General features: G+C 48.8%; 1 protein-coding gene across 3 annotated transcripts; it reads right to left on the bottom strand.

Moving 5' to 3' along the window:
* ttc19 (tetratricopeptide repeat domain 19) lies at positions 1–27470 on the bottom strand. 3 transcript variants are annotated; one of them, XM_072569656.1, is made up of 10 exons: positions 27303–27470; positions 26295–26386; positions 19451–19561; positions 11943–11981; positions 11665–11721; positions 11047–11108; positions 8627–8721; positions 4932–5086; positions 2922–3084; positions 1–742 (listed from the first exon to the last, which is right to left on the bottom strand). In XM_072569656.1, the coding sequence occupies exons 1-10, from the start codon at positions 27448–27450 to the stop codon at positions 588–590; spliced, it is 1077 nt and encodes a 358-aa protein (XP_072425757.1). In that variant the 5' UTR covers positions 27451–27470; the 3' UTR covers positions 1–587. The 3 variants fall into 3 exon arrangements, with proteins under 3 accessions (XP_072425757.1, XP_072425758.1, XP_072425759.1); XM_072569657.1 differs by lacking the exon at positions 11943–11981; XM_072569658.1 differs by lacking the exons at positions 11665–11721; positions 11943–11981.

Below are 27470 nucleotides of genomic sequence, written 5' to 3'. Positions count from 1 at the left end.
TTATAGTCCAACAGGTTTATTTGGAAACACTAGCTTTTACTGCACTGCTCCATCAACCACACTTGCCCTTCCCCAGGCTGCACCACAGATATGCTATTGGTTTTGATTATTTTATTAAAATAACTGCACTAAAATCACACAGGGCTCTGCCCCAGAATGTACTTTCCTTAAAATGAATGTTAACTCCTGCTGTTACAAACAGAGGCACTGGGACTCTGTTTAAAGGTTTCACCCAACGAAGATGACTCGACACTCCTTCAGCATTGACTCTCCGACAGTGCGGCACTCCCTCAACACTGACAATCCAACAGAGCGCACCCTCTCAGCACTGACCCTCCGGCACTGTGACACTCCCAGTGTACTGCAGTGTACTGACCCTTCCACACTGCAGCACTCCCTCAATAGTGGATTGGAATTTTGCTCCAGTGTCTGGACTGGGGCTTGAACCTGTAACGCTCTGACTCTGAGATGAGAAGACTCCTCGCTGAGTCATTGGTTAAAGCATTAATTACATCCAAACATTGTGGAAAACCCCTCCAGAGAATTGTTGCACCATCAAGGAAAAAACTAGTCTTAAGTTCTCCCATTTAATGAGTACTTTCCCTGACTTCCTGGGATTGCTGGGCCTTAGCCTGCAGTTCCTCCATTCCATTGCGAATATGTTGAATGATTGGTTTGTCAGCACTTGACTCTGCTAGTGTCAATGCCTCTTCATAAACACATCTGGCTTCATGATAGTCCCCTGTTGGTAAAGCAAAAGGAAATCAGAGGTTCAATGTTGAAAAAGACACATGCAGTTTCCTAAAGCACAGGAGGAAATTATTTGGCACATCAAGTCTATAATGGTTCCCAATGCAGCAATTCAGCAAGCCTCACACCCTTGGCCTATCCCCAAAATGCCGCACGGTCATTGCTTTTTGAAATCCTTCTTCCTCGCTGCTTCCACTCACTGTATTGAAACCTTTTCTTCACACCTTCCCCACCAACCCCTCACACTTGGCCCACCATCTCTTTCCCAGAACGTTCCATCAGTGTCACCCTGTACTATCAGTGAATGGTTACAATGCAAGAAGAGGCCATTCAACTAGAGTGTCTGTGCTGGCTCTCCAATGGAGCAACATAACTCGATTAATTTTCTGCCCCTTCTCCCTAAAACCTTGCACACTTGCCCTGGTTATAATAATTGAATTGCCTATCAAAAGCCTTGATTGAAGCAGCCTACACCACACACTCAGTCCACAGGGCTTTTGCCCGAAATGTCGATTTTACTGCCGCTCGGATGCTGCCTGAACAGCTGTGCTCTTCCAGCACCACTAATCCAGAATCTGGTTTCCAGCATCTGCAGTCATTGTTTTTACCTAGTGCAGTCCACAACCCAACCACTTGCTGTGTGGAAACGCAACTCCTCACTTACACGGCTTCTTTTGCCAACTCCTTAAACCAGGATTCTCTGGTTTTCGGCAGTTTCTTCTTGCCCAGATCCCTCTGCCCTGTGCCGTAGCTAAACCGGTCACAGTGTTGCCCACCTTTGACCCAGTCCCCCTTCCAACTTGTTGCAGTAAAGAGAACCGGCCCAGCTCCTCCACCACAGTCTTGTTCACGACCACTTTCAGCCAGCTGGCTCCTGAGGCTCTGAGATTTTGGGAATTTTCTCACTGTGATTTCCTAGTTTACTGGCATTACAGAAATGCAGAAAATGCTCTTCACTTGCCTGGATGAGAGCAGCTCCAACATTGAAGACAAAACAGCCCATTTAGTTCTATACCATCAGCAGTGTGTACCAACGACAAGATGCACTGCAGAAACTTGCCAACGTTTCTTCCAGCAGTACCTTCCAAGCCTGTGTTTATTACCAACCAGAAGGACCAGGGCAGTAGGTAGCTGGAAACACCATCCTCTGCTAGTTAATCTTACTCGGTGCAGGATTCCCAGCCTCTGACTATAGCCACTGTTCATCTGGGGAGTCCAGTTCCGTTTTTGGTCAAGGATTGTGATAGTGAAGGATTTAGGTAACACTATTGAATGTCAAGGGGCAGTGGTTAAACTGTCTTCATTGGTGATGGTCATAATTGCCACTTATAAGCCTAAGCCTGGATAATTTCCAGATCTTGGTGCATTTGAACATGGACTGCTTCAGTATCTGAGTCGTGAATGGTGCTGTACACTGTGCACTCATCGGCGAACATCTGCACTTCTGACCTTATTAATGAAGACGATTGGGCTGAGGACTCTACCCTGAGGAACACAGGGTGGAGGAGACCTGGAGCTGAGATGACTGACCTCCAACAAACACAACCATCTTCCTGTGTGCCTGGTATGACAGTTGGGCTCGGGTCCTCTTGCTTACACAGTGTTCAGAGAGAGAACAGCATGATTGAATGTGAGGCCAGTAAAGGGACTGCAAGGGCAGAATCTAAAATCCCTGGAAATGTTCTTACTGCTGAGCAGAGCTCTGAGCTCATACACGATCGCAGCTTCTGGAAGTGGTGTGTCAGAACACTTGCACTGCACACAGCTTACAGTGAGGGAACGATGGCTTTCAGTCACTGATGGACTGCCATGTAACAGGAAACATACCGCAGTCTGGGGCACTTGTACAAGACCAAGGCAGAGCGTCCATGGTTTGTGAAAGAGAAACCCTGTTGATGAGAGTTCCTTGAGAAGGTGACACATGTGATGTACCAAGGGGAACCGGTGGATTTACTTAGATTTCCAGAAACATTTCATCAGGTGCCGTGTAAGATTATTGTGGGAAATTAAAGCTCAGTGTAGGTGCTGTTACTGTTGTGGGACTAGAGAAAAAGAAAGTGACCCTTCCCCCTTTTCTCATGGCAATGGAGTGCGAGAACCCACCCCCCACCCCCCTCTCCCAACATCAGCCCCCATCCCCCCATACCACGGCGGTTCAGCACTGCCGTTACCTCTGTGCATGAGCACTCTGGCCAGGTTACTGAGAATCACACATTGGTCTGGGTGGCTGGTCTCTCTCGCCAGGTTTGAGGCTCTTGTGGCATATTCATAGGCTCGGTCCTGATGGCCTGTCATATCCAGTACGGTGGCCAGATCGTTCATCAGCACAATGGTCTGTGAGAGACAGCACGGCGGGGGGAAGAGAAGAGAGAGAGAAAAGACAGTGCAAAGGAAGTTGTGGGGGGGGGGGGGGGGGGGGGAGGAGAAAAAAAGAGAGAGGAGGGGAGAGAAACAGCACCGGGGTGGGGGGGGGGGGAGAGAGAGAGAGAGAGAGACAGCACAGAGGGAGGGAGGTGGGGGAGAGAAGAGAGACAGCGCAGAGGGAGGGGGAAGAGAGAGACAGTGCGGGGGGGGGGGCGGAGAGAGGCAGCGCAGAGGGAGGTAGGGGGGAGAAAGAGCAAGCGCAGAGGGAGGGGGGGGGAAAGAGAGCGAGCGCAGGGAGGAGAGCAAGCATGGGTGGTGGGGGAGGGGGGGGGGGGGGGGGGGGAGAGCGAGCGCGGGGGGGGGGAGGAGACACAGTGCGGGGGGGGAGAGAGCGCAGAGGGAGGGGGGGAAAGAGCGAACGCAGAGGGAGGGAAGGAAAGTAAGTGAGCACATAATGAGGAAGAGAGACAGCACAGAGGGAGGGAGAAGTGAGTGCGGTGGGTGGGGGGGGGGGGGGGTGGGGGGGAGACGGAAGAGAGAGAGAGCATGCAAGCGAGCGAGCCGTGGGAGGTAGGGAGAAAGAGGCGGAGGGGGGAAAGAGACAGAGAGAGAGGACAGTCAGGGGCAGAAACTCGGGCATCTTTGCAAGTTAATGGGATGGGAGTGGAATGATACAACTTCATATCAAAGATTTAGACTGCTAGCCTCTGATCTCAGGAGTCATCAAATAGCAAGACCATCACAGCTGGATATTCTGCCCATCAAGATTGTGCTGGCTCATTCAATGAATGGTTCTTTTGCCTCACTCCCCCAATTCTGTCCCATATCTCAACGTTTTCTTCATCTTCAAGTACTCAGCCAATTCCCTTTTCTAAGTTACTCTTGAATTGTGAACTCGCAGCAGATGGTGAAATGGGAATTGAAAGCCAGCCCTAATGGTGAGCTGGAAACACCTTCGATAACCATAAAAACCCTGCTGCTTCCCAAACACCTTTTAGACATTTACACCTGTCATTCTTGCCCTCTCTGTACCTTCGATCATTACCAGTTTCCGATCTGACCTGACTGTGGCTTTAGACATACATTAGTGTGGCTGACTTTTTACTGCCTTCTGAAATGGCCAAGCAAGTCACTCAATTAGGGACAGGCAACAGACAGCAACACACCCATCCCAAGAATGAATTTGGAAAAAAAAGACTCCAGCTGAGAGTTAGATAAAGGTTTGGTCCAACTTTTTTGATTTAGTCTGTGCCTCCATCGAGAATAGTCAGATTCCCAAATGCTAACGTGAATAATTTGCTGATAACCTTGCAAACAATGAATGGTCAGAGCTGAAACATTTACTCCATTTCTCTCTTCATATCGGCAGAGTATTTCCAGCATTTTCTCTTCCTCCTTGCCAGGTTTCACAGGCCTTGCACCAGTTTGGTTAGTGCCACTCAGGGTTAAACAAGGTGGCTCTGCAGTACCTACTGATAGGCAGCAAACACCAGGTGGTGGAAGCAGAGTCATTGGGGACATTTAAGCGACTGCTGGACATGCACATGGATAGCGCGAGCTGAGGGGTGCGTAGGTTAGGTTACTATATTTTACATTAGGATTAAATCTCGGCACAACATTGTGGGCCAAGAGGGCCTGTTCTGTGCTGTACTTTTGTATGTTCTATCATTCCGTGTATCTGTCAGATGATAACAGGAGAAATCAGAGAGGGACAGGAGATATTTCAGAGGCTGACAGTGAGACAGTAGGTATGTGCAGACAGACAGGGCAGGGGGAGAGCCACTGTAGCCCCCCTACCCCATCAGGTTCTTTCTTACCTGTGGGTGAGTCTCCCCCTGCACTTGCTGAGAGATTGCTAGTGCCTGCTGATACAGACTCTCTGCTAACACCAGCTGCTTCTGGCTTGTCATGTAGCGAGCGCATGAGTCCAGGCACATCCCCAACAGCAGACGGGTATTGGCCTTCTCAGCAGCTAGAAAACAAGCACAGGTGGGTCACTGCAGCAACCACTGCATTGCTCAGAACATCCCAATGCACCTGCCTGCAGTTCCAAGCACATCATGGGGGGAAAGCAGCAACTGTTTTCTGCACAGTAAGCTCCCACAAATCGTGACGTAATAACGATTGAATAACCAAATTTACTGCTATTGATAGACTTTAAATGTGGGCCCCACAGCACAGGAACACTTGCTGCCTTTTTAAATATGCCAACAAACCGGTTGGCCGCGCCGACAGTGCGGCGCTCCCCCGGCGCCGACAGTGCGGCGCTCCCCCGGCGCCGACAGTGCGGCGCTCCCCCGGCGCCGACAGTGCGGCGCTCCCCCGGCGCCGACAGTGCGGCGCTCCCCCGGCGCCGACAGTGCGGCGCTCCCCCCGGCGCCGACAGTGCGGCGCTCCCCCGGCGCCGACCCGCCGACAGTGCGGCGCTCCCCCGGCGCCGACAGTGCGGCGCTCCCCCGGCGCCGACCCGCCGACAGTGCGGCGCTCCCCCGGCGCCGACAGTGCGGCGCTCCCCCGGCGCCGACCCGCCGACAGTGCGGCGCTCCCCCGGCGCCGACCCGCCGACAGTCTTATTTTAGTTTTACTGTGGTTCGTTCCTCCTGTGACTATATGTGCAAAGTCAGGCCCAGTTCTAGCGCCTAGAGCCAGCAGCACACTTGCAGGAAGTGTCTTCAGCTGCGGCTCCTGGAAGCCTGATTTGCAGAGTTGGGGCAGCACCTGAGGACTATGGAGAATCCATGAGACTGAGAGCAGCATGGAGAGCACATACAGAGAGGTGCTCACTCCACAGACAGCAGAGGAATTGATGACCACCAGCAAGAGTAAAAGGAGGAGGCAAAAAGTGCAGGAATCGCCAGTGGCCATTCCCCCCTAAAACAATTATAACACTTTAGATAATGCTGGGGGTTGGCCTCTGAGGAAACATGTAGCAGCTAAACCCTCTGACCATAGTCAGCTCTGCTGCAGTGGAAAGCAAGATGCTGAGTGGGAACGCCGCAGTAACATGGGATTCAATATCAGGGGAACAGACAGGTAGTTCTGCAGGTGCAATCAACACTCCAGGATAACGGGGGCTAGGATCAAGGGTGTCTCAGTGTGGCTACAGGACGTTCTGAAGTGGGACAATTGACAACGGTTTGCATGGTTATCATTAGACTCTTAATTCCAGATATTTATTGAATTCAAATTCCACCATCTGCCACAGCAGGATTCGCTTCCACATCCTCAGAATATTACCCGGGTCTCCAGAATAATAGTTTAATAATAATGCCATCAGACCATCACTGCCCTACCCACCACTGACACTCAGGAACAACAATGTGTACTATCCAAAAGATGCACTGCACAAATTCACCAAGGCTCCTGAGACACCACTTTCCAATTCCCCGGCCAAAGGCAGCAGATAACATGGGAACACTACCACCTTCAGTTCCCCTCCAAGCCACTCACCATCCTGACTTGGAAATATGTCACCATTCCTCACTGTTCCTGGGTCAAAATCCCAGAATTCCCTGCCCAACAGCAGGGACTGCAACAGTTCAAGAAGGCAGCTCACTCCCACCTTCTCAAGGGGCAACTAGGGGTAGGAGTTGAAAATGTGTTGCTGGAAAAGCGCAGCAGGTCAGGCAGCATCCAAGGGGCAGGAGAATCGACGTTTCGGGCATCAGCCCTTCTTCAGGAAACCATCACTGCACTTTAGTCTGGATTGTTGCCACCTGCGCATCACGTGGGCTGTAGCAGCTTGGGCTGATGCCCCAAAACGTCGATTCTCCTGCCCCTTGGATGCTGCCTGACCTGCTGCGCTTTTCCAGCAACACATTTTCAACTCTTATCTCCAGCATCTGCAGTCCTCACTTTCTCCTCCAACTAGGGGTAGGAGCCAGCAAGTCTCACATACCATAAACAGATAAATACAAAGGTAAAAACAATGACTGCAGATGCTGAAAATCAAATACTGGATTAGTGGTGCTGGAAGAGAGCACAGCAGTTCAGGCAGCATCCAACGGGCAGCGAAATCAATGTTTCGGGCAAAAGCCTCCGCCGTATCTGCTCCCAGGAGGACCAGTTCCACCATAGGACACACCAGATGGCCTCCTTCTTTAGAGGACCGCAATTTCCCTTTCCACGTGGTTAAAGATGCCCTCCAACGCATCTCGTCCACATCCCGCACCTCCGCCCTCAGACCCCACCCCTCCAACCGTAACAAGGACAGAACGCCCCTGGTGCTCACTTTCCACCCTACAAACCTTCGCATCAACCAAATCATCCACCGACATTTCTGCCACCTCCAAAAAAGACCCCACCACCAGGGATATATTTCCCTCCCCCACCCCTTTCCGCCTTCCACAAAGACCGTTCCCTCTGTGACTACCTGGTCAGGTCCACACCCCCCTACGACCCACCCTCCCATTCTGGCACTTTCCCCTGCCACCGCAGGAACTGTAAAACCTGTGCCCACACCTCCTCCCCTCACCTCTATCCAAGGCCCTAAAGGCACCTTCCACATCCATCAAAGTTTCACCTGCACATCCACCAATATCATTTATTGTATCCGTTGCTCCCGATGTGGTCTCCTCTACATTGGGGAGACTGGGCGCCTCCTAGCAGAGCGCTTTAGGGAACATCTCCGGGACACCCGCACCAATCAACCAAACCGCCCCGTGGCCCAACATTTCAACTCCCCCCTCCCACTCTGCCGAGGACATGGAGGTCCTGGGCCTCCTTCACCGCCGCTCCCTCACCACCCAGACGCCTGGAGGAAGAACGCCTCATCTTCCGCCTCGGAACACTTCAACCCCAGGGCATCAATGTAGACTTCAACAGCTTCCTCATTTCCCCTTCCCCCACCTCATCCTAGTTTCAAACTTCCAGCTCAGTTACTGTCTCCTTGACTTGTCCGACCTGCCTATCTTCTTTTCCACCTATCCACTCCACCCTCTCCTCCTTGACCTATCACCTTCATCCCCTCCCCCACTCACCCATTGTACTCTATGCTACTCTCTCCCCACCCCCACCCTCCTCTAGCTTATCTCTCCATGCTTCAGGCTCACTGCCTTTATTCCTGATGAAGGGCTTTTGCCTGAAACGTTGATTTCGCTGCCCGTTGGATGCTGCCTGAACTGCTGTGCTCTTCCAGCACCACTAATCCAGATAAATACAAAGTCAGTCCAAGTATTTCTGGTACATCGCACCCTGGGCTAATCTCAGAGCACAGGGGTAATATAGAGATTCTCAGAACACTAATAGACAAATGATGATAATTCTCCATCCAGATTTCTTGACATCGCTCTAGCAAACCCTCATTTGCTGTACTGGGATTAAACAGCAGAGGGCAGCTTTAGCTACCAATCATTTTCGAGACAGGGGCAGCATTTATTACTCACTTACCCCTAACTACCCTGGAGGTGGTGTGCTGCCTTCCCAAGCTGCTACAGCCCACGTGATGCGCAGGTGGCGACAATCCAGACTAAAGTGCAGTGATGGTTTCAATCCCATCAATGGGCAATCTTACCCGATATGGATACTTCAGGAACATCTTTCTCTCTCTGGACCTTCTCCTCCAACGTCTCAATACACCACTTGTAGCCCTCCACAGCTAGGCTGTGCCTGTAAAAGCAGAAAGGAACATCACATGGTATGATCCAGGTGAGCAGGTAGCAGTAATGATGGGTGACACCAGACAGAGCTGGGTTAATGAAGTCAGCACTGATATTGGGGAGGAAGAATTAATAGTGTGTGTATGAGATGGGTTTCTAGAGCAGCACATTGAGCTGTCAGGCTGGATCAGAGGAGATTCACTATTATGTAATAAAAAAAGTTAACTAATAACTTAACTGTAAAAGATTCCCCTGGAAAACAATGACGATAATAGGACAGAATTTCATATTCATTCTGAGTCTAGGATCTTAAAATCGGAGCGAATTAGCAATAGTGGATGTGCTGCTAGGCAAGGGTTAGCATTTAAAGAAACATTACTTTGTCTACAGCAGACAAACATTCTTCTAAGACCCAACGAAACTGGATATAATACAGGGTGACCCCTGTATCTGCGGAATCGTTTTCCACGGTTTCAGTTACCCACAGTCCAAACATATTATAGAGAACCTTCCGGAACCAGGGACCAGGAGGGTAAATTTCCCACTGAAATGAATGGGATCGCTTCTATTCGCGGATTCAAGCTTCCACGGTAGGTCATGGAACATATCCCCTGCCAGTATTGGTGGGGGGGGGGGGGGCGCGCGGAGATTACTGTATTCAACAAAGAGATTGACCTATTTTTAGACTTTAAAGCCATCAGGAATATGGGGAGAAAGTGGGAATATGGTGTTGAAAAGGATGAACCATGAACACATGAATGGTTGAGCAAGTTCAAAGGGCAAAATTGCCTCTACCTCCTCCTGTTTTCTATGACACAAAGGGAAAGGTGAATCAATCCTGGTTGATCAAAGAAGTGAGGGATTACATCAGATCAAAGGAAGTGAAATATTGGGCTACCCCCTGGAGAGAAGGGCAGCAATCATCATGGAGTGATTCTAATCTATATATTAACTGTAAAGGTCAGAATGACAATAGGAGCCAGGGTGTGGAATTCATAGAGTGCTTTCCCTGGAGGGTTTTAGAGCAGCTCATCCTGGAACCAGCCAGACAGCAGGTTATATTCGACATGATGGTGAGTGTGTGACAAGGTCAGCGAGTGACCTCAGAGTTAAGACAACCCTAGGTAGTTGTAACCAGCACTAAGAGTGAATTATACTCCCAGTTTGAAAGAGAGGAGTGATTTAAGGGCAATTATATAGGCAAGAAAGCTGGGCTAGCTGAAGCAAACTGGGATTCTGGGGTTGTTCACAGATCAATAGAGACTCAGTGGCAGGTATTGAAAAGGACATTTCTGTTAAGGGTAGCTCAGCAGTTAGCACTGCTGCCTCACAGCGCCAGGAACCAAGTTTAATTCCAGCCTTCGGTGACTGTGTGGAGTTTGCACATTCTCTCTGGGTCTTTGCGAAATTCCTCTGGGTGCTCTGGTTTCCTTCTACAGTTCAAAGGTGTGCAGTTAGACGGATTGACCATGCTAAATTACCCATAGTGTCCAAGGCTGGTGCAGGCTAGTGGGTTAACTATAGTACACATGGGTCTAGGTGGGATGCCCTTCAGAGGGCTGGTGCAGGCTAGGTGGGTTAACTATAGTACACATGGGTCTAGGTGGGATGCCCTTCAGAGGCTGGAGCAGGCTAGTGGGTTAACTATAGTACACATGGGTCTAGGTGGGATGCCCTTCAGAGGGCTGGTGCAGGCTAGTGGGTTAACTATAGTACACATGGGTCTAGGTGGGATGCCCTTCAGAGGCTGGTGCAGGCTAGATGGGCCAAATGGGCCTCTATCTGCACTGAAGGAATTCTGTGACTTCAGATGCTCAGAATAAACATTCTCCTACTAGAAAGATAAATTCTAAAAAGGAGGAACTGCCACCTGAGATTAACTAAAGAAGTTAAGGAAAGCATCATGCTTAAGGAAAAAGCATATAAGTGCACAAAGTTTTGTGACAGGTCAGGTAGCTGGACAGAACATAAAGAACCACAGACAGCAGTTAAGAGATTAATCAGGAGAAAGAAAAGAGAGTAGGACAGAAAGCTAGTTAGAAACATAAAACTGACAGCAAAAGCTTCTGCATGTACTTAAAATGAGAGTGAACGGGCTAGGCGAATTGTCAGTGGCTCAAGCCACTCTTGCCTCCCCCAGTGGATGCTATACCCTGAGCAGAGGCATCAGTCTGGCCGGGGGCAAGAGTTAAGTGCCCACAGCAAGAGTCTGTGCCAGTGGACTCCAGCTACAGCCCATGAATCATGTACACGAGTGCCTGTGGGAATGAGGGTGGAGGGCTGGGAAATGGAGTGCCAACGTTTGAGGTGTCTGGTTTGCTGCTGATTTACTCACTGTTCAGTGCTCACGTAAATGTTGCACAATTTGAGGGACATCTCAATCATTGCATTATCATCCTGTGAGAGCAAGAGGGAAAGAGTTACAAATCACATCTACATTTTCTACTCCTTACTGTGCTTTGTTAAAGGATTCAGCGATCTCACAACAGCGACAGTGGCCACAAGCAGCAGCCAAGCACTGACCATTCTCCACAAGTACACAACACACAAGAAGCTCAACACCGTTCAGGACAAAGTATCCACTCTCCCCATCACCAACGCCCAGCAGCAGCAGCAGCGTGTACTATCTACAAGATGCACTGCAGAAGTTCATCAAGGTTTAGAAAGCACCTTTCAAACCCACAAGCAGTTCCAGCGACAAGGACAAGGACATCAGATTCATGGGGACACCACCCCCTGCAGATTGCCCTCAAAAGGGACGCATCTCCTGATTTGGAAATATATCACCACTCCTTGAGTGTCACTGGGTCAGAATCCTGGAATTTTTCCCCCCTAAGGGCATTGTGGGTCTTTCAAGGAGGCAGCTCACCCCCATGTTCTCAGTGGGCAACTTGGGTCGGGCAATAAATGCCTGCCCCCACATCCCACTCTTTTTCTGATCTGGCACATTTACCTCCGAAGTTCCAGATTGCAAGAGCTGGCTCATTGCTGCTTTGAAAAGTTTCTCAGCCTAAAGAGATAGAGAGAGAGAGAGAAAAAAAGACGTGGTGAGAACTGACTGTTTAACAAAACAAGGTAGACCCAGGGCCAGGGTGGGAGGAGGAAGAGAAGGGTTAGTGGGGAGATGAGCTGGAGGGCGAAGAGGAGGGGGAGACAGTGGAGGAGACAGGGTTGGACAACATGCCAGGGACATTTCAAGCTCGGGTAAGAGCAACCATTCCGATCACTTACATTAAGGAGGTCTCCCCGGAGAAACGCCAGGTTGGCCATCTGCAGAACATCAGGACAGAGGGATTGGGGGGGGGGTGCGGCGGTGTACAGAGGGAGATAGAGATAGAGATGACAGATAGATAGGTGGACAGAGAGACAGAGAGAGAGACAACAGACAGAGAGAGAGAGAAATAGAGATGGGGGGAGAGAGAGAGAGAGAGAGAGAGAGAGAGAGATGAGAGAGAGAGAGATGAGAGAGAGAGAGATGAGAGAGAGAGAGAGAGAGATGAGAGAGAGAAAGAGGCAGAGATAGAGACGGGGAGACGGAGACAGAGTCAGAGGGACAGAGAAGGGAGGAGAGACAGGGAGAGAAAATATGCATCAGAGAAATATGACCCACTCAAAGTATAGACCCCATGCACAGTAATCAGCGCCCAGATTGGAAGGAAACCAATCTTGCTGAATGAGACGTGGAGTCGGAGTTTTTCACCTTGCTCATCAGGACCATCAATAGACAATAGATGCAGGAGGAGGCCATTCTGCCCTTTGAGCCTGCACCACCATTCATTATGATCATGGCTGATCATCCTCAATCAGTATCCTGTTTCTGCCTTATCCCCATAACCCTTGATTCCATTATCTCTAAGAGCTCTGTCCAACTCTTTCTTGAAAGTATCCAGAGACTTGGCCTCCACAGCCTTCTGGGGCAGAGCATTCCATACACCCACCACTCTCTGGGTGAAGAAGTTTCTCCTCAACTCTGTTCTAAGTGGCCTATCCCTTATTTTTAAGCTGTGTCCTCTGGTTCGGGACTCACCCATCAGCGGAAACATGCTTCCTGCCTCCAGAGTATCTAATCCTTCAATAATCTTATACATCTCAATCAGATCTCCTCTCATCCTTCTAAACTCAAGGGTATACAAGCCCAATCGCTCCAATCTTTCAACATATATGATAGCCCTGCCATTCCGGGAATTGACCTTGTGAACCTACGCTGCACTCCCTCAATAGCCAGAATGGCTTTCCTCAAATGTGGAGACCAAAACTGCACACAATATTCCAGGTGCGGTCTCCCCAGGGCCCTGTACAGCTGAAGGACCTCTTTGCTTCTATACTCAATCCCTCTTGTTATGAAGGTCAGCATGCTATTAGCCTTCTTCACTACCTGCTGTACCTGCATGCTTACTTTCATTGACTGGTGTATAAGAACAGCCAAATCTCTCTGTACTGCCCCTTTACCTAACTTGATTCCATTTAGGTAGTAATCTGGCCTCCTGTTCTTGCCACCAAAGTGGATAACCACACATTTATCCACATTAAACTGCATCTGCCATGCATCTGTCCACTCACCTAACCTGTCCAGGTCACCCTGTATTCTCCTAACATCCTCCTCACATTTCACTCTGCCACCCAGCTTTGTGTCATCAGCAAATTTGCTAATATTACTTTTAATACCTTCATTTATATCATTAATGTATATTGTAAACAGCTGTGGTCCCCCACTGGTCACCGCCTGCCATTCCGAAAGGAAGCCACTCTTTGCTTACTGTCAGCCAGCCAGTTTTCAATCCAAGTCAGTATTTTGCCCCTAATACCGTGTGCCCTAACTTTGCTCACTAATCTCATATATAGGACTTTATCAAAGGCTTTCTGAAAGTCCAGGTACACTACATCCACTGGCTCTCCCTTGTCCATCTTCATAGTTACATCCTCAAAATATTCCACGATTTCCCCTTCATAAATCCATGCTGACTCTGACCTATCCTGTCACTACTATCCAAATGAGTCGTAATTCCATCTTTTATAATTAACTCCAGTATCTTTCCCACCACTGACGTCGGGCTAACCGGTCTGTAATTCCGTTATCTCTCTCCCTCCCTTCTTGAAAGGTGGGCCAACATTAGCCACCCTCCAATCCACAGGAACTGATCCTGAATCTATAGAACATTAGAAAATGATCACCAATGAATCCACGATTTCTAGAGCCACCTCCTTAAGTACCCTGGGATACAGACCATCAGGTCCCGGGGATTTATCAGCCTTCAGACCAAACAGTCTATCCAACACCATTTCCTGCCTAATATAAATGCCCTTCAGTTTATCCATTACCCGAGGTCCTTCAGCCACTATTACATCTGGGAGATTGCTTGTGTCTTCCCCAGTGATCTAAAGTACTATTCAACTCTTCTGCCATTTCCTTGTCCCCATAATAAATTCACCTGTTTCTTTCTTCAAGGGCCCAATTTTAGTCTTAACCATTTATTTCCTTTTCACACACCTAAAAAGCTTTTACTATCCTCCTTTCTATTTTTGGCCAGTTTACCTTCGTACTTAATGTTTCTCCACATATTGCCTTTTTCGTTATCCTTTGCTGCTCTTTAAAAGTTTTGCAGCACTCTGGCTTCCCGTTCATCTTTGCTATGTTATTCTTCTTCTCTTTGATCTTTATACAGTCCTTAACTTCCCTCGTCATCCACGGCCTCCACTGCCTCCCCTTCGGATCTTTCTTCCTTTTTGGAATGAACTGATCCTGTACCTTCTGCATTATATCCAGAAATACCTGCTATGGTTGTTCCACTGCCATCCCTGCTTGGGTATTGAACCATCGAACTTTGGCCAGCTCCTCCCTCATAGCTCCATAGTTCTCTTTGTTCAACTGCAATACTGACACTTCCGATTCTCCTTCTCCCTCTCAATCGCAGATTAAACCTTATCATATTATGGTCACTATCTCCTAATGGCTCCTTTACTTCGAGGTCCCTGATCAAATCTGGTTCATTGCACAACACCAGATCCAGAATTGCCTTCTCCCTGGTAGGCTGCAGTACAAGCTGTTCTAAGAATCCATCTCAGAGGCACTCCACAAACTCCCTTTCTTGAGGTCCAATACCATCCTGATTCTCCCAGTCTACCTGCTTGTTGAAATCCCCCATAACAACTATAGCAATATCTTTGCGACAGGCCAATTTCAGCTCCTTATTCAACTTACACCCGACATCCAGACCACTGTTTGGGGGCCTGTAGATAACTCCCATTAGGGTCGTTCTACCCTTACAATTTCTCATACTGACTCTACACCTCCTGATTCTATAAGCCCCTCACAAGAATATCATTCCTCACCAACAGTGCCACCCTACCCCCCTCTGCCCGTCAATCTGTTCTTTCGATAGCACATCGATAATTACAGATGAAGTGCCGAAAGACTGGAGGCTGGCTAACGTGGTGCCACTGTTTAAGAAGAGTGGTAAAGACAAGCCAGGGAACTATAGAGCAGTGAGCCTGACGTCGGTGGTGGGCAAGTTGTTGGAGGGAATCCTGAGGGACAGGATGTACATGTGTTTGTAAAGGCAAGGACTGATTAGGGATAGTCAACATGGTGTGGGTAATCATGTCTCACAAACTTGATTGAGTTTTTGAAGTAGTAACAAAGATGATTGTTGAAGGCAGAGCAGTAGATGTGATTTATATGGACTTCAGTAAGGTGTTTGACAAGGTTTCCCATGGGAGACTGATTAGCAAGGTTAGATCTCATAGAATACAGGGAGAACTAGCCATTTAGACACAGAACTGGCTCAAAGGTAGAAGACAGAGGATGGTGGTGGAGGGTTGTTTTTCAGACTGTAGGCCTGTGACCAGTGGAGTGCCACAAGGATCGGTGCTGGATCCACTACTTTTCATCGTTTACATAAATGATTTGGATGTGAACATAAGAGATACAGTTAGTAAGTTCGCAGATGACACCAAAATTGGAGGTGTAGTGGACAGCGAAGGAGGTCACTTTAGATTACAATGGGATCTTGATCAGATAGGCTAATGGGCTGAGGAGTGGCAGATGGAGTTTAATTCAGATAAATGTGAGGTGCTGCATTTTGGGAAAGCAAATCTTAGCAGGACTTATACACTTAATTGTCCTAGGGTGTGTTGCTGAACAAAGAGACCTTGGAGTGCAGGTTCTTCGCTCCTTGAAAGGGAAGTCGCAGGTAGATAAGATAGTGAAGAAGGCGTTTGGTATGCTTTCCTTTATTGGTAAGAATATTGAATACAGGAGTTGGGAGGTCATGTTGCAGCTGTACAGGACATTGGTTAGGCCACTGTTGGAATATTGTGTGCAATTCTGGTCTCCTTCCTATCGGAAAGATGTTGTGAAACTTGAAAGGATTTACAAGGATGTTGCGAGGATTGGAGGATTTGAGCTATAGGGAGAGGTTGATTAGGCTGGGGCTGTTTTCCCTCGAGTGTCAGCAGCTGAGGGGTGACCTTATAGAGGTTTATAAAATCATGAGGGGCATGGATAAGATAAATAGACAAAGTCTTTTCTTTGGGATCGGGGAGTCCAGAACTAGAGGGCATAAGTTTAGGGTGAGAGGGGAAAGATAGAAAAGAGAACTAAGAGGCACCTTTTTCACTCAGAGGGTGGTACGTGTATGGAATGAGGTGCCAGAGGATGTGGTGGAGGCTGGTACAATTGCAACATTAAGAGGCATTTGGATGTGTATATGAATAGGAAGGGTTTGGAGGGATATGGGCCGGGTGCTGGCAGGTGGGACTAGATTGGGTTGGGATATCTGGTCGGCATGGAGGAGTTGGACAGAGGGGTCTGTTTCCGTGCTGTACACCTGTATGAGTTCATGACTCTATAGCCTTGAATGTTCATTTCCCAGGCTCTGTCCACTTGAAGCCATGTCTCAGTTATCCCCACAACATTGTACCTGCCAATTTCCAACTGAGCCTCAAGCTTCATCCACCTTATTTCTTATGTTTCGTGTATTCATATGTAAATGTTCTTAATTTGTTACTCCCCTCACCCTTCCTAGCAATCCCTATTTCACTTGACCATACTGTATGATCCCTTCTTGAGTTTTCTGCTCTGTTGATTCTGTTGTCTTTTTTAACTTCTCTCATCCTCACTTTCCCTTTAACTTCCTTCTTGAATTTCTAGTTTGTCCCCTCCCCGCCACACACCTTAGTTTAAACACCCCTGTGTTGCAGTGGCTAACCTGCCTGCCAGAATGCTGGGCCCCCACCTATTAAGGTGCAACCCGTCCCTCTTGTGTAATTTATCCTTACCACAAAACATACCCCAGTGATCCAAGAATTTAAATCCTTGCTTCCTGCACCAGTTCCGCAGCCCCACGTTCAAGTCCATTATCCCCCGTTCCTGCCCTCTCCAGCCTGAGGAACTGGAATCAAACCGTAGATAACTTCCCTGGAAGTCCTGTTTTTCAGCCTTCTTCCGAGTTCTCTGAGGTCCCGCTGTGGAATGGCCCTCCTCTTCTTCCTGATGTCATTTACACCACCACCTCTGGCTCCTCACCTTCGCCTTTGAGGATTCCCTGCACTCTGTCGGTGATGTCCTGGATCCTAGCACCAGGAAGGCAGCACACCATCCTTAAATCCCACCTGTTACTGCAGAAACCCCTTTCAGTCCCTCTCACTATGGAGTCCCCTATTACCGCAGCTCTGCATGATGTCTGACTCCTTGGCTCTGTCTCCATGCCAATTTTGGATTGGCAGACCTGTCTGCCTCTCAGACTGGCAGTGTCGTCTGTCTCGACAGTTTCCAAGAGAGTCAACCTGCTATGAGAGGTACATCCCCCGGGGTCTCTTGTACATGAATCTCTTCCTTCCTTATCGTCATCTCCCTTCTGGTATGCTCTGTGTAATGACCTCGCTGAAGGTCCTGTCCAGAAAATTCTCGTTCTCTCTCATGTAAGAAAACCCAGCTTCAGAAAGGAAGCAAGAGAGCTTAGCTGTGCAGTCACAGTGTCCCTACCTCCAGTCTCGTGTGCCTCTGAACAGTTTCATAGCAAATCTGAGCAGACTGATTAAACAGAAGGAAGCAATGATTTCTACAGTATGCAAAAGAGGGTGCTGATTGATCACACTAGAGTTGGCCCTGAAGGAACTCTTAACTCTTATTAACTGATTAAATTCAAGCCAGGCAAGTGAGTAAAACCCTTGGAGTAGAGACTTAGTAGGGAACAACTGTACCAATTCTGCCTCTTTCGATCACTGAGGAAAGGGCTGTGTACACACTGAATACTGTTCAGGGCTAATGCGGCATTTCATGAGCATCCAAAGCCTGCAAAACTGTGCACACAGTCAACAACAACAGATGTGATTCTGCTTTGGACAACACTTGACTGCACGAAGAATTCACCTGAAACTCTATGGAAGGAAAAAAATTAGAGAAATTAGGCTTATTCTTCATGAAGGAGAGGAGATTAAGAGGAGACTGTTTTCAGATGTTCAAAATGATGAAGGATAGGGTGCAGAACGATATTCTGTTTGCACTGGCTGGTATGTCAGTAACAAGGGATCACTCACAATTTCAAAATTGTCAGCAAGAGTGAGGAAGAAACTGTCTTTATTCAGAGAGTGATAAATGTGTGGAATTCATTGCTGCAGAAGCCTGTGGAGGTCTGGTCATTGAGTATATTTAAAACAGAGTTGGATAAGTTCTTGATTGCCAAGGGGATCCAAGGATACCGGGAGAAAGCAGGAAAATGGGTTTGAAAAACCTATCAGCCACGATTGAATGGTGGGGCAGACTCGATGGGCAGAATGGCCTAATTTCAGCTGCTATGTCTTATGGTCTTGATAGGATTTGGAATGTGCAAGAAGATACATTTATGCAAAAAAGGACCCAGTCTGCAGGCAAAATAAATATCCTTGTGTTTCAGTCACGATTAGTGACAAACAGACAGCTTATATTTTTCTAAAAATAGACGTTAAGTTGAAGTTGTGTGCCGCGCTGACCCCCCGACAGCGCGGCGCTCCCTCAGCGCTGACCCTCCGACAGCGCGGCGCTCCCTCCGTATGGCAATTGAAGTGGCAGCCTGGATAATGTATCCATGTCGCCACAATATACCTTGATCAAGCACTGGAGTGAGTTCCAGGTTAGCTGGCTACCTACATGCCTGCCCATAAAACACAACGTACAGACTGTCACTCACACCCTGTGGCTGCAGCCTCTGGTTATGTCTGACAAAGCTGTTCTAAAACTGAAGCAAACAAATGCTCAGCATGTGATGGCTTGTCTGCACTGACAGATGTGTCCACAAAACACAAAGAGCCCAGCTCCTATTCAGCTCCGGGCATGAAAACAGGCACATTGGGAAACAACATCCACAAGAACAGGGTCACAGCACTGGGGGGACCTGAGAGCGGCTGGAGATCACTCAGGCACCCCAAACCCGGGGACAGCACCAATCCCAACAGGCACCACACTCCCCGGGACAGGACCCCACCCCCCACAGGCACCACACCCCCAGAAACAGCACCCCACTCCCCGGGACAGCCCCCCCCCGCTTCCAACAGGAACCATACTCCCCAGAATGGCACCCCACTCCCAACAAGCACTCCACTCCGAGAAAGCATCCCACTCCCAACAGGCACCCCACTCCCAGAGACAGCACTCCCAGGGACGGCACCCCACTCCCAACAGGCTCCATGTCCCTGCAAACCTCTTAGGTTAGACCCTGCCCCACCCCTGTGTGGCCTTTGAACCCTAGGCCCATGCTGCTTACCTGTATGAAGGTGTAGGTGACAGCCTGGTTATTCTGTGACTGCTGGGCGAGCTTTAGGGCCTGGTGTAAATAATGGTCAGCATCTTCCAGCTCCCCCATCATGGCACTCATCTGTTGAGAGTCAGTGCAGGTTAACAGGAGCCAGCCAACCAACCTCCCTCCGCGATACAGAAACAGTGTCTTACCAGAGGCAACACAAGAACTGTCCAGCCAGAGAAGCAGCTTGGAAACTGCTCAACATCTGCTGTGGGTTTCCCAAACTGGACAGTGGGCAGAGAGCATGAGTTTAGTTGTTCAATGGCATTGCAGACCCTAAACCCACAACCTTCCTCTCATTCTCTCCACACCTGGTACAGTGACACCCACACAACCTCTTATTTCTACATTATGTCCTCTGGTTCTAGACTCTCAGAAGGGGAAACAATCTCCCCGCATCTACCCTGTTAAGTCCCCTAAGAACCATGTATGTTCCAACAGGTCACCTCTCAAACTCTTCTCAACTCCAATGAGTACAGGCCCAGCCTACTCAATCTATCTCACAAAACAGTCTGCCTTTACCCAGGATCAGACTAGTGAACCTTCCCTAAAACGTCTCCAAGGCCAGTATGTCTTTCATTGGTTAAGGGGCTCAGAACTGCTCACAGTATTCCAGCTGTGGTCTGACTAGTGCCTTGGATAGTCATAGAGATGTACAGCATGGAAACAGACCCTTCGGTCCAACCCATCCATGCCAACCAGATATCCCAACCCAATTTAATCCCACCTGCCAGCACCCAGCCCATATCCGTCTAACTCTTCCTACTCATATACCCATCCAGATTCCTTTTAAATGTTGCAATTGTACCAGCCTCCACCAAGAGCTCAAAGAGTTAGGCTGGAAACTAAAAGCTAGGACAGACAGAGTCGTCATCTCTGGGTTGTTGCCGGTGCCACGTGACAGAGAGGCAAAGAATAGGGAGAGAGTGCAGTTGAACACGTGGCTGCAAGGATGGTGTAGGAGGGAGGGCTTCAGATATTTGGACAATTGGACTGCATTCTGGGGAAGGTGGGACCTGTATAAACAGGACGGGTTGCACCTGAACCAGAAGGGCACCAATATCCTGGGGGGTAGGTTTGCTAGCACTCTTCGGGGGGGTTTAAACTAATTTGGCAGGGGGATGGGATCCGGACTTGTAGTCCAGCAAGTAAGCTAGCTGTGTGTCAGGATGTCCAAGACTGTAGGGAGGCTGTGGAGAAGGTAGCACTGACAGGGACTACTTGCGGACACAGAGATGGGCTCAAGTGCGTATACTTCAATGCAAGGAGTATCAGAAATAAGGTGGGTGAACTTAAGGCGTGGATCGGTACCTGGGACTACGATGTTGTGGCCATCACGGAAACATGGATAGATGAGGGACAGGAATGGCTGTTGGAGGTTCCTGGTTACAGATGTTTCAGTAAGATTAGGGAGGGTGGTAAAAAAGGAGGGGGTGTGGCGTTGCTAATTAGAAATGGTATAACGGCTGCAGAAAGGAAGTTTGAGGGGGATCTGCCTCTGGAGGTAGTATGGGCTGAAGTCAGAAATAGGAAAGGTGCAGTCACCTTGTTGGGTGTTTATTATAGGCCCCCCAATAGCAGCAGAGATGTGGAGAAACAGATTGGGAAACAGATTTTGGAAAGGTGCAGAAGCCACAGGGTCGTAGTCATGGGTGACTTCAACTTCCCAAATATTGATTGGAAGCTCTTTAGATCAAGTAGATTGGATGGGGCGGTGTTTGTGCAGTGTGTCCAGGAAGCTTTTCTAACGCAGTATGTAGATTGTCCAACCAGAGGGGAGGCCATATTGGATTTGGTACTCGGTAACAAACCGGGACAAGTGGTGGGCTTGTTAGTGGGTGAACATTTTGGTGATGGCGACCACAATTCTGTGACTTTCACCTTGGTTATGGAGAGAGATAGGTGCGCACAACAAGGAAGTTTTTACAATTGGGGGAAGGGAAATTACGATGCTGTAAGACAGGATTTGAGGAGCATACGTTGGGAGCATAGGCTGTCAGGGAAGGATGTGGTGGAAATGTGGGACTTTTTCAAGGAGCAGATACGACGTGTCCTTGATATGTATGTACCGATCAGGCAGGAAAGAAATGGTCGTGTGAGGGAGCCTTGGTTGACGAGGGAGGTTGAATGTCTAGCAAAGAGGAAGAAGGAGGCTTACATAAGGTTGAGGAAACAAGGTTCAGACAGAGCAGTGGAGGGATACAGGATAGCCAGAAGGGACCTGAAGAAAGGGATTAGGAGAGCTAAGAGAGGGCATGAAAAATCCTTGGCGGATAGGATCAAGGATAACCCCAAGGCATTCTATGCGTATGTGAGAAACCTGAGAATGACGAGAACGAGGGTAGGTCCGATCAAGGACAGTGGTGGGAGACTGTGTATTGAGTCGGAAGAGATAGGAGAGGTCTTGAACAAGTACTTCTCTTCAGTATTTACGAACGAGAGGGACCGTATTGTTGAAGAGGAGAGTGTGAAACGGACTGATAAGCTAGAAGAGATACCTGTTAGGAAGGAAGATGTGTTGGACATTTTGAACAACTTGAGGATAGACAAGTCCCCCGGGCCTGACGGGATATATCCTAGGATTATGTGGGAAGCAAGAGAGGAAATTGCAGTACCGTTGGCAATGATCTTCTCGTTTTCACTGGCAACTGGGGTGGTACCAGGGGACTGGAGAGTAGCGAATGTTGTGCCCCTGTTCAAAAAAGGGAATAGGGATAACCCCGGGAATTACAGGCCAGTTAGTCTTACTTCTGTGGTAGGCAAAGTAATGGAAAGGGTACTGAGGGATAGGATTTACGAGTATCTGGAAAGACACTGCTTGATTAGGGACAGCCAGCACGGATTTGTGAAGGGTAGGTCTTGCCTTACAAGTCTTATTGAATTCTTCGAGGAGGTGACCAAGCATGTGGATGAGGGTAGAGCAGTGGATGTAGTGTACATGGATTTTAGTAAGGCATTTGATAAGGTTCCCCATGGTAGGCTTATGCGGAAAGTCAGGAGGCATGGGATAGAGGGAAATTTGGCCAATTGGATAGAAAACTGGCTAACCGGTCGAAGTCAGAGAGTGGTGGTAGATGGTAAATATTCAGCATGGAGTCCAGTTACAAGTGGAGTTCCGCAGGGATCAGTTCTGGGTCCTCTGCTGTTTGTAATTTTTATTAATGACTTAGAGGAGGGAGTCGAAGGGTGGGTCAGTAAATTTGCAGATGATACAAAGATAGGTGGAGTTGTGGACAGTGAGGAGGGCTGTTGTCGGCTGCAGAGGGACTTAGATATGATGCAGAGCTGGGCTGAGGAGTGGCAGATGGAGTTCAACCCTGCCAAGTGTGAGGTTGTCCATTTTGGAAGAAGAAATAAGAATGCGGAATACAGGGTTAATGGTAGGGTTCTTATTAAGGTGGAGGAGCAGAGGGATCTTGGGGTCTATGTACATAGATCTTTGAAGGTTGCCACTCAGGTGGATAGAGTTTGTAAGAAGGCCTATTATCGTTCATTAGCAGAGGGATTGAATTCAAGAGTCGTGAGGTGATGTTGCAGCTGTACAGGACTTTGGTTAGGCCACATTTGGAGTACTGTGTGCAGTTCTGGTCGCCTCACTTTAGGAAAGATGTGGAAGCTTTGGAGAGGGTGCAGAGAAGATTTACCAGGATGTTGCCTGGAATGGAGAGTAGGTCGTACGAGGATAGGTTGAGAGTTCTCGGCCTTTTCTCGTTGGAACGGCGAAGGATGAGGGGTGACTTGATAGAGGTTTATAAGATGATCAGAGGAATAGATAGAGTAGACAGTCAGAAACTTTTTCCCCGGGTACAACAGAGTGTTACAAGGGGACATAAATTTAAGGTGAAGGGTGGAAGGTATAGGGGAGATGTCAGGGGTGGGTTCTTTACCCAGAGAGTGGTGGGGGCATGGAATGCGCTGCCTGAGGGAGTGGTAGAGTCAGAATCATTGGCGACCTTTAAGTGGCATTTGGATAGGTACATGGATGGGTGCTTAATCTAGGATAGAAGTGCGGCACAACATCGTGGGCCGAAGGGCCTGTTCTGTGCTGTATTGTTCTATGTTCTATGTTCTAAATCCTCTGGCAGCTCATTCCATACACGCACCACTCTGAGTGAAAACGTTGCCTCTTAGGTTCTCTTATATATCTTTCCTCTCCCACCCTAAAGTTTAAGAAAAATATCCCCCACTTTTACACTCCACTCTCTTTGTTAAAAAAGGCCAAGATTGCATTTGCTTTCCCTATTACCGATTGATTGGACGCTAGCAATTTGAAATTCATGCGGGAGGAATCAAAAATTCTCTGTGCTGTAGCTTTCTGCAGCCTCCCTCCATTTAAATAATATTCATCTCCTTTACTCTTCCTGCCAATGTGCATAACCTCACCTTTCCTCACATAATATCCCATCTGTCAGGTTTTTGCCCACTTGCTTCACCTGTCTATATGTCTCTGCAGACTCTGCATCATCCTCCCAATTAGCGTTCCCACCTATTTTTGTGCTGTCCACAAATTTGGCTACAGTACATTACTTTCTTCATCCAAGCAATTAATACTATAATAATATCATGACAGGGCTGGATAGAGTAGAAGTTCCTTCCACTCATAAAAGGAACAAAAATTAGACAACATAATTTTTTAAAAATCACACAACACCAGGTTATAGTCCAACAGGTTTAATTGGAAGCACTAGCTTTCAGAGTGCTGCTCCTTCATCAGATAGCTGTGGAACAGGATCATAAGACACAGAATTTATAGCAAAAGATCAGTGTCATAAAACGACATATTGAACAAACCTATCTTTTAGAATGGGCTGCAGATTTTGGTTCATTAATATGTAAATCCTAGAACTTCTCTTATGCTACATTCTCAAGATAACTTAAGGTTTTATATATTAAAAAAAGTGACATCTCAGCTCAGACAATACAGTAAAGGTGTGAGGTCAAGAGTCTGTCTGTATCCCAATCTTGAGTCAGACTGGTTCCATTTCCAAAGTAGGAATTACACACATACATGCCCCACACTCACACAGCTTTATACTCCATCACACACACGCACACACTCAAACACACACTCTCACTCTCTCCCACACATGCGTGCATGCATACACACACACACGTCTATGGGGTGAATTTGCATTTGCAGATACATCTGTTTTTGCTCAAAAAGCACACAGTCTGCAGGCAGTCAATTCATACAACATTTTATTAATTCCTACTTTGGATATAGAACCATTCTAACTCAAGATTGGGATACAGACAAACTCTAACCTCATACCTTTAAGACATTGTCTGAACGGAGATGTCACTTTTTTTTATAAAACCTTAAGTTATCACGAGAATGTGACTTAAAAGTAGTTCTGAAAGACCTAACAACAATCTAGGTTTGTTCAATATATCGTTTTAATTGCACAACACTGATTTTTTTGCTATAAATTCTGTGTCGTATGATCTTGCCCCACTAGCCACCTGATGAAGGTGTAGTGCTTCAAAATAAACACCAGCTCCTCCACATCATAAATTTAGTGACATACAAAGCAGCAAATGTGATGGGAGTTAATTCTTTTTCACACAGTGAGTAGTTAAGGTTTGGAATGCACAGCCTGGAAACGTGGTGGAGGCAGATTCAATTGGATTAGATTAGACTAGATTACTTACAGTGAGGAAACAGGACCTTCGGCCCAACAAGTCCACACTGACCCGCCGAAGAGCAACCCACCCAGACCCACCCCCCTACATTTACCCCTTCACCTAACACTTAACCTGCACATCTTTGAACTGTGGGAGGAAACCGGAGCACCCGGAGGAAACCCACACAGACACGGGGAGAATGTGCAAACTCCACACAGAGTCGCCTGAGGCGGGAATTGAACCTGGGTCTCTGGCGCTGTGAGGCAGCAGTGCTAACCACTGTGCCACCATGCCGCCCACGGTGAGGCATTAGAGTCAGCATTTGATGATTACTTGCATATAAGTAGTGTGCAAGAGTATGGGGGAGAAGGTGGGGGATCAGCGCTAGATAATGACACCCATTTGAGGAGGTGACGCAGACATGACAGGCCCAATGGCATCTGCCTGCACCATAACCATTCTGTGATATATCGTAAATAATTACAGGCCCAGCATTGATCCCTGTGGCACTCCACTAGTTAAAATTTGCCATCTGAAAATGCTCCCTTATCCAAACGGTCTGTCTTCTGTTAGTTAGCCAGTTCTCTATCCACAGCATTAAGCTGTGTCCTCTGAAGTAGGAGAAAGTGAGGACTGCAGATTGGAGTCCAAAAGTGTGGTGCTGGAAAAGCACAGCAGGTCAGCACCTTCTGAATAGATCACATTTTCTATTTTCCCTTTACTTCATTCTGCTCATTACTTCCTCAAAGAATTCTAAAAAAGTGATGAGGTCAGACTTCCCTTTAATTGAAACCATCTTAATGCTGCTTGGTGATATTTCTAAATTATCTGCTATTACACCCTTTCACAGGTCCTAACATTTTCTCAATAACAGATGTTAAGGTCACAGTCTTCCAGTTACCATTTTTTTCTTTTCTCCTCTTTCTAAATTCAGGGGTGACATTAGCAGTTGTATTATATATTGGGGTTAGTTACCAGCTGGAAGGCTGGTGCTGGTTTATTCCTCCTAGTGAAGGTGGGGTGTCATTTGGGCCAGAATGGAGATCCAGATGACTGACTGCTGCTTTGAGATAGGGAATAGAAAGATTGCCCTTTGACTTGCACACAGACTGTTGTCGATGGGATGACAACGTTTGAATTGGCACAGGGAGGAAGGAAGAGAAAGAAATAGACAATTCTGAACCTTGGCCTTTTTGATCAGCAGGATAATCTCATCCTCAGGGTTCTCTTGCTCACTCTCACGGCGGGAGAACAACTGGATGGCAGCGATAAATGCTGGGGAGAAGGAAATCAGAAAACAGTATATCAGAGAGAGTAAGGAAATCAGTGGTAATCACAATCATGAGAGAGTCCAGAATCAGGTAAATGGGGTCCATGTGGAGTATAATGGGGCAGATCGGTGGGAATGGAGGGTCAGATTGAAGAGGCTCACACTGGGGGGTGGGGGGAGGGTGGGAAGGGGCAAGCACACACTGGGGGGTGGGGGGAGGGTGGGAAGGGGCAAGCACACACTGGGGGTGGGGGGAGAGAGGGTGGGAAGGGGCAAGCTCACACTGGGGGGTGGGGGGAGGGTGGGAAGGGGCAAGCTCACACTGGGGGGGGGGGGGGAGGGTGGGAAGGGGCAAGCTCACACTGGGGGGGGGGGGGAGGAGGGTGGGAAGGGGCAAGCTCACACTGGGGGGGGGGGGGAGGGTGGGAAGGGGCAAGCTCACACTGGGGGGGGGGGGGGGGAGGGTGGGAAGGGGCAAGCTCACACTGGGGGGTGGGGGGTGGGGGGAGGGTGGGAAGGGGCAAGCTCACACTGGGGGGTGGGGGGAGGGTGGGAAGGGGCAAGCTCACACTGGGGGGAGGGTGGGAAGGGGCAAGCTCACACTGGGGGGGTGGGGGGTGGGTGGGAAGGGGCAAGCTCACACTGGGCGGTGGGGGGAGGGTGGGAAGGGGCAAGCTCACACTGGGGGTGGGGGGGAGAGAGGGTGGGAAGGGGCAAGCTCACACTGGGGGGGGGGGGGGGGGGGGGAGGGGGCATGTTCACTGGGGGGAGGGGCAAGCTCACAGCGGGTCTGGTTTGGATTACTGCCTGCGTGGACCCCGCTGTGCACCGTGACCCTGACCCTGACCCTGACCCCGGGTGGTGGGGATCCGCACGGGGCGGTGTGAGCTCAGGGAGGGGGGTATCAGGATCCCCTCTTACCCAGAGTGGCCGCGCTGGGGATGCTGTTCCCGGGGCGGGCTCCGCGGGTGGGGGCCGGGGCCGGGGCCGGGGAGCCCCACGCCCCGCGGATCCTGATCCTGATCCTCCGGCTCCAGCTCAAGCCCCGGGCGCCCACCGACAGCAGCATCACCACAGCAACGGGCCGGA

This window comes from Chiloscyllium punctatum, chromosome 5 (genome assembly GCF_047496795.1).
Source record: "Chiloscyllium punctatum isolate Juve2018m chromosome 5, sChiPun1.3, whole genome shotgun sequence".
Lineage (NCBI taxonomy): Eukaryota > Metazoa > Chordata > Chondrichthyes > Orectolobiformes > Hemiscylliidae > Chiloscyllium > Chiloscyllium punctatum.
Note: the sequence above shows the minus strand (reverse complement) of the source record. Positions and strands in the feature narration are given on the sequence as shown.

Excerpts from the sequence above, each read along its gene's own strand:
- ttc19 (XM_072569656.1), bottom strand. The coding sequence starts at position 27,450 with ATGCTGCTGTCGGTGGGCGCCCGGGGCTTGAGCTGGAGCCGGAGGATC. Across the intron at positions 11,982-19,450 it reads TCACCTACACCTTCATACAG|ATGGCCAACCTGGCGTTTCT; the intron begins GTAAGCAGCATG and ends GATGTTCTGCAG. Across the intron at positions 11,722-11,942 it reads TCCGGGGAGACCTCCTTAAT|GCTGAGAAACTTTTCAAAGC; the intron begins GTAAGTGATCGG and ends CTATCTCTTTAG.